General features: G+C 30.0%; 1 protein-coding gene across 1 annotated transcript in view; it reads right to left on the reverse strand.

The window, feature by feature from the left end:
- The window catches only part of LOC102677295 (nose resistant to fluoxetine protein 6-like), a 26,045-nt gene that overhangs the window by 3,500 nt on the left and 15,352 nt on the right, over positions 1 to 7,193 (reverse strand). Inside the window, exons 5-9 of the mRNA XM_031509984.1 lie at positions 2,358 to 2,602; positions 2,114 to 2,284; positions 1,482 to 1,575; positions 1,042 to 1,161; positions 694 to 859 (exon numbers count right to left, since the gene is read on the reverse strand). Of these exons, the coding sequence (XP_031365844.1) occupies positions 694 to 859; positions 1,042 to 1,161; positions 1,482 to 1,575; positions 2,114 to 2,284; positions 2,358 to 2,602 (796 nt within the window). The remainder of the gene's footprint in view (positions 1 to 693; positions 860 to 1,041; positions 1,162 to 1,481; positions 1,576 to 2,113; positions 2,285 to 2,357; positions 2,603 to 7,193) is intronic.

Below are 7,193 nucleotides of genomic sequence, written 5' to 3' on the forward strand. Positions count from 1 at the left end.
AGCAAAAGTGACTTGAATTTAATAATTTAAATATTGTGCAACAGTATATTTTTATATTATTGTGTAAAAAATTGTCTGAAAAATTTTATTATACTTTGAAATATCTATTTTTAGATATAATTAGAGAATTATTAAATTTTATATTAACGAAAATGAGTATCTTAGTATGGTATAGGGTAATAAAAAATATATCAAGGTGTCATTATCAGGATTAATAAAATACAGGGCGGAGATAAGTTAAAGTAGGGATTAAAAGCGAGTGAAGATGATAGTGGAGAACTAATGTGACAAATGGAATATTATATTATATCAGTTAAGATAAGAGATAAAAAAATATCAAAGAAAATGTAATAATAAAACTAAGGACGAAAAATCTACAAATTATAAAAAGTTATTATATCTTTATAAATAATAAGCAAAACAATATAAACTGTAAATTATTCAAAACCAAAAAAAGTTTATAAATCAATGCTAACTTTAATCCTTATATTAATATTCAAATAGCCAGTAATAAAATTATCATTAAAGTTAAAAATTCGTTATCCTCAAAAGATTTTCAAACACAATTGAATCAAAATTAATTTCTATTAAAAACTTTTGCTTATCAGCAAAGGGATCGATTATCTCTCACAACCCAATTTAGAACCCACTTAATTTCATAAAAGTTGAAACGTTAAGTTTTAAAATCCTTACCATTTCGCTTCGAGGGTAAAGCGAGTTCAGATACAAGGCGTTCCTCCACCAGAATTTCTCGCACGTGAAGTGGTCGATGGCCGCTGGCGTGAACACTGACCTTGGCACCCTGTGCTTCATGACAATCTCGTTTATCCCCAGGACAAAGAGGTAGGCCGGCGTCAATCTTGATAAAAGTGAATCGAAACGAGGTCAGTGTGTACGTCACTTTGGCCGGGATCGTTTATTTTTTTTCTTTTCTTTATTCGAAGTCTTTATGCTCGACTTAATCAATCGAGCATCGATGGAACCGTTTCCCGTTCGTCGAGAAATTTTTCTTCTTTTCAAAATTTTCGAGCTTTTCTTTACCTGATAAATCTGTAGAGGATCATGATGACAAATTTGGTGAAGCATGTCCTCCAAAATTTGTCCTCGCTGGTTTTCAAGCTTCCCGAAGATCGATAGAAGAGAATCGTAACTAATAATCCGCTGAAATATGTGTGAGAATTTCGTTGAAGAAGAGTGAAAGAAATTTGTTTAAATATATTGTATAGAATTTATTAATATTTCAAAATGAACGTGTAAAGATGTTTGATGAAACAGTAATTTAATCTAGTCTTTCAGTAAAAATTATTTTTAATACAATATATATTTATTTGTTAGATTTCTGAACAAAATCAATGAGAATAATGATTTAAGAAAATTATTTTTAATAAAATTCATAGGGGAGTAATTTTTGTTCAGAATCACAAAAAGTTCTATTCTTCGTTTCCTTAATTGCGAAACGAGGATTCTTATCATTGTCTTACCTAATGAAGAAGAATGTATCTACGGAGAAGGTGGCATTGCTAATTGTTTGGAACATAAAATTTCGCTCTGTCACTGTACGCAGCGTTTTGTTCTCTGTAAATTAAATTAAAAAAAAGATCTTATTAATATAATCATTAGAAATTTAATTTAATCCGGTAGAAAGAAGATTCAATATTCTAAACAGTTATAATTTTATTCATTTTCAAAATTTAAATAAAATAAAGAATAATAAAAATGATTTAACAATTTTTCTAAATGATAAGAAAATTGTCAACAGATTGACAATTCATCTAATACCAAAATATAAAATATTAGCATTAGATAAAGTAAGACAGAAAGTAAAGTAAACCTGTCTCTTTTCTTTTTCATCATTCTCATATTTTATGTTTGTCTTAAACTCTAGAATATTTCAAAGCTATCTTATACGAATATATTAATATTCTGTGCAACATGGAATATATGCAAAGCATATTATTTCACGTATCTCATATTTGCATATGAAAATATACATTTACTTAAACGTTCGCAATTTAACCATAGTAGATCCTAGTTCTAAAATAATCGGCTTAAACGTAAACAGGATTTCATACAATCATCGTGACGTTGCCTCTCGAAAGGGCAACAACTTTACCAGCGATGGAAAAAACTTGAAGATAGGTATGCACCATGACCACCCATCCCAATGAAAACACTCGTAATCCGTGCAAACAAGTCAGACTATCTCTTGCGGCAGGTTCGGTGCTAATAATCTTGCTCCCGTTCCTTATAGGATTAAACGCTGTCAGACACGTTATCCAGAAGCCTGGAACGCGAAGAAAAATCGCATGAAAGAAAGAACAGATTGCAACAGATAATAAATCATCCTCGTATTCTACCCTTTTTGTTCTTTTTCGAGTGGTCAGGCAAATCTTTTTGCAAGTTTTTCCCTTTCTCGATCAACTCCTCCCCATTTTCTTGAACCACTCCGTGATCCTGATTCAAATTCTTATTCGAAAAATTACTCAGTCTCTCGTTGTTATTCGACACGCTTAACGACTCCGCATCCTTGTCGCTTGGCATCGTTTTGTACTCGTAGATGGCAGCACACAGCATTAGAAATAACATCGCGCCACCGATGCCTCTGAAAAAACAGGCAGGAACAGTATGTAATGCGCAAAGTTGAGCGAAAAACTGAAGAAGTTATTGAATGGTTTTAAAAGAAATAATTGCAACGAAATTCGAATCTTTTTTTTTCTCTCTGTCCTTCTCTCTCTCTCTGGTTATTTTAACGGAATAATGTTTTTTTCGCGTACATATGTTTCAAAATTATACCGAGAAAGTAAGGCGAAGTATTAAAACGCATATTAAAACGTGAAATTAATGGCAGCTACTGCTGAAACGCTTTTAAATCATAAGAGAATAGCGGAAGACTTTTCACGACATATATCTCCTATTCATTCTTCCTTTTTTTCCCCGCAACATTTCATTGCTTGCTATAATTCACGACTAACTTTTACTAACAATTCTTCTATTATTCCATAATAATATTTTTCAAGATGAATGATCGAATAATTTGGAATAATACGATGTTCAATCATATGTAATTTAGTGATATTAAAAATGTTTTTTAATATACGTTATTGTATATATTTTCATCTAGATTTTACAATAGATATTATAAAGTTTTAAAAATTCCTAAAAAAATATTTCACTAATAAATAAATTAGACACTTTGTATATCTAGTAATATTAATAACTTTTTGTTTATAAGTTTAGAACAATTTTAATTACATTAACTTTTTTAATCACGTTCAATTTATGTAAAAATGAAGAAATTTATATCTCGAAAAATATTTTTTCATTCCAATCTTTGAGGATCTATTTTTGAGACATCTTATATAAAATGCAGTATCTAATATTCTTACATATAAAGAACGAATTCGTTGCATAAGATAAGATTTATAATCGAGTTCATCGCGCACTATCGATGTAATAATTTAGATTTTCTAACCGCTTTAAACGTTAAAACGCATTGTTCGTTTACCTTTCGAGAGAAAGTGGACAATAAATAATGCTCTTTCTTCTCGTTTCCATTTTTTTTTTTTCTTTAAGTTACCTTGATGAGCAACAAAGGCAAAAAAAAAGAAAAGTAAAGAGGAAGTCTCGCCTCGAGGAAAATAATTCCAGTAAGTGAAAATATTTACTTTACTTTTAAAGAAAAAAATTTTCGATCTCCAATTTGAATACACACTAATTAATTCCGCTTGGCACGGGACAAACGATATAAAGTTCATCGTTCCTGTTACGCTAATGGACTCTTAAACGCGAATTCGTTGGGGAAGAATAAAATGGTGGACGAGTTTTTCCATCTTGCTTTAATGCAGATTTATTCGTTCTATTTTTATAGCGATCTAGAGGAAAATATTGGAACGATATTTCATACTAACAAGGAAAATTTCTTAACTTGAAAATTCTAATTTTCATAAAAGTCTACTTGTGGGATATATATAATGGATTTGAAGAGAAAAAATTTCTTTTTGAAATAATGAAATTTAATAAATATATTCCAATATTTTAATTTTTAAGCTTATAAAAAAGTACTTATTTCTTGAATAAGAACGAATATAATTATATTAAGAATTAATTTATTATCAATAACAAATATATTCAATTTTGTAGAAATTTCTTTGTTTAAATAATTGATTAAACGAAATATATTACATCATTCGCCGCGAGACATGTTTGTTATGAAATCATGAACGAGCCAACTTATCAATCACATTTCCCTCCTCAAAGTCGTATTTTCTTATCACGACAATACTTTCAGAATATTTTATTTCGAATCTAACCATGCATATTTATTATTAATATTATTTATTATTAATATTTTAATTATTCACAAGTTAGCAAACTTTAGATCAAACCCCATATATATGTATATATTATAAATGCAGAATGGATGGAAACTGGTATATAGCTATGATAAAACTTCTCAGATTTAAATTGCACCATTTGCATTTCTCGTCACTCGTTTGCATTTATTTATCCCCAACTATTATTTATTTTTTCGAAAAACTCACGGTGTAGTTTGATCGCTCACGATGTTTTTAAAAAAAAAAAGAAAAAAGAAAAAACTCATAGAGAAGAAAAAAAAGACAAAAGTGGAATTACCGTGAAAGTTTAAAGCCACACAGTCTAACGGTGTCGAATCCAGTTGCAAACTTCTCGTTTACAAGAGCGTTGCTTGCTACAAGATGGGTTTCGTCGTCTCTAGGTTTAAGATTATCAACTTTCCCCATCTTTAACTTCCCAAATCCCTCGGTTATGTAACTGTAACTTGTGCTTCGGTGCAAATTTTCAATTTATCCTCAAATTGTACCGTGCAATGTCTATCCACCCCTTCTGTAAAAGGGGTTAGTATCTCGTGGCAACTTGAATCGAGAAGCCAAGTAGGGACTACGTTCGAGGTAAGTTTTCATTTCTTTCGAATTTTGTCATCCTTCAAAATTCAATCAACAACAAATCGCAATTTGCCTCATCTTCTTTTGTATTTAATTTGGATTTTTTTTTTTTTTTTTTTTTCATACTCTGCATTTCAGAGTACACAGAAAAAAATTCAGATTTTTCAAAATTCCAATCGATAATGGGCCAAGTGATTTGATGTCACGCTTTTTTCGATATTTTTTATATTTTAAAAATATTCGACCGATTGTTATTTTTTTTCTTTATTTGTATTTATATTTTTTTTTCTTTCGGTGTAAATAGAATTCTGATAATACTAGACAGTTCGGGAATATCGGATTATTGGATGCATTCGATACGATAAAAACGAGAAAAATAGATTTACAAAAAAATGTGACGATGAAATTTATTAATAAAGGATATTTTATGATAAAATTTTCAAATTTTTGCGGTTAATTAAAAATTGAATTCGAATTTCGTTTTAAAAATACGTGGTACATTGGATTTGATATATTTTGTGAAAAAAAAGAAAAAAAAAGAGAAATGAAAACAATATATTTTCTTTTACGATGATAACTTAATTCTTTTTTTTTTTTTTTTTTTTTCTAAGAAAGAAATAAAGTGCAGTGTGAAATATATTCAAATAGTGAAGAGCCCATATATTTTTGAAACTAATTATATTCATGTGAGCATAAAATAGAGATTGTCACAAAGCATGACAATAATTTAGATTCTATTTCATTTGCAATTAAAAAACAAAACAGTGATTCATTATTCATCGCGTTAAACCTCATTATACATTTATTTATTTCGATTTCACGTAATTAAATTAAAATTAAGTTCCCACCATTATACACGCATCTCCATTGCAAATTTGTTCGATTTTTCGCATAAAAAGAGTAAATTACTACCACTAAAAGCCACGATATTTATACTTTTTCTTTCCAACTTTTTTCCCCCCCTCCTCCATAAAAACGATCTTTCGATCCAGCGAAAGATTGCCTTTGTGATTGATCCACGAAGATTTACGAAATTGGGAAACGTGATGGAATTTAGAAAGTTATACGATAAATTTTATTTCACGTTTCTATAAAAAACAAAAATGTTCACACTTTGCATAAACTTAATAAAAACCTAATATAAACTATTATATTACAACAACTATATACAGTAAACACATATATTTATCACATTCAAATCATATTCATTCGAAAAAAATCATATCAATCGTTCAACAATGCTAAAACAACGAGTTATCGACTGTATAAAATTAAATTTCCATAATCCATTTAACTTACCATCCTTACCCCCTTTTTTAATAGAAAAACGTTATTATAACATCAACATATCGAGCAATATATCCCACAATTTTCACGCGATCGAGGCGAACAATAGGAGAAAAAAAAAAAAAAATTGAAGATCGGGGCAAAGACCCACTTCCGACAGGTTTATTCACACGATAACCGTAGATCACTTTCACGAGCGCAATGCTTTCCACAAAATCTTGCGTAATACAATTCAAGGTAGTGGCGTGCAATCACAATGCACACCTGCATGTATACGCGATTTCTAACGAATTGCCAAACCGGAACAAGCACCAGCTCCACTGGAATCCGGACAAAGTGGCCGGATTCGAGTGCTTCCAATCACGGTGAACGCGACATAAACACCGCCTCCCCTGGATCGCTCTCGCGTCCATTCATCCGCAAGTGCAATGCCCGTTGCATAATTGCCGCGAACCGGTTCGCTCTATCGATACGACGGACGCGAGAGATTCATCGGGAATAAGAGGGAGACGGAGAGAGAGAGAGAGATAGGGTGAGGTTTAGAAATCGTTCCGCGAAAGAGGTCGAGAGATTTATATCGAGAAATTTCGCGGTTAAAGCCAGTCTTCGTGTAGATATGTTTTTTTCTTTTTTTTAAAGAATTATAATAAATCGTGTTTATTTTTGAAATTGAAGATTATTCTTGAGAATTATAATAAATCGTGTTTATTTTATGTTATTTTTGAAATTGAAGATTATTTTTGAATTTGAGAATTATAATAAATCGTGTTTATTTTTGAAATTGAAGATTATTCTTGAGAATTATAATAAATCGTGTTTATTTTATGTTATTTTTGAAATTGAAGATTATTTTTGAATTTGAGAATTATAACAAATCGTGTTTATTTTATGTTATTTTTGAAATTGAAGATTATTTTTGAATTTGAGAATTATAATAAATCGTGTTTATTTTTGAAATTGAAGATTATTTTTGAGAATTATAAT

This window comes from Apis dorsata, unplaced genomic scaffold (genome assembly GCF_000469605.1).
Source record: "Apis dorsata unplaced genomic scaffold, Apis dorsata 1.3 scaffold_196, whole genome shotgun sequence".
In the NCBI taxonomy this organism is placed as follows: Eukaryota; Metazoa; Arthropoda; class Insecta; order Hymenoptera; family Apidae; genus Apis; species Apis dorsata.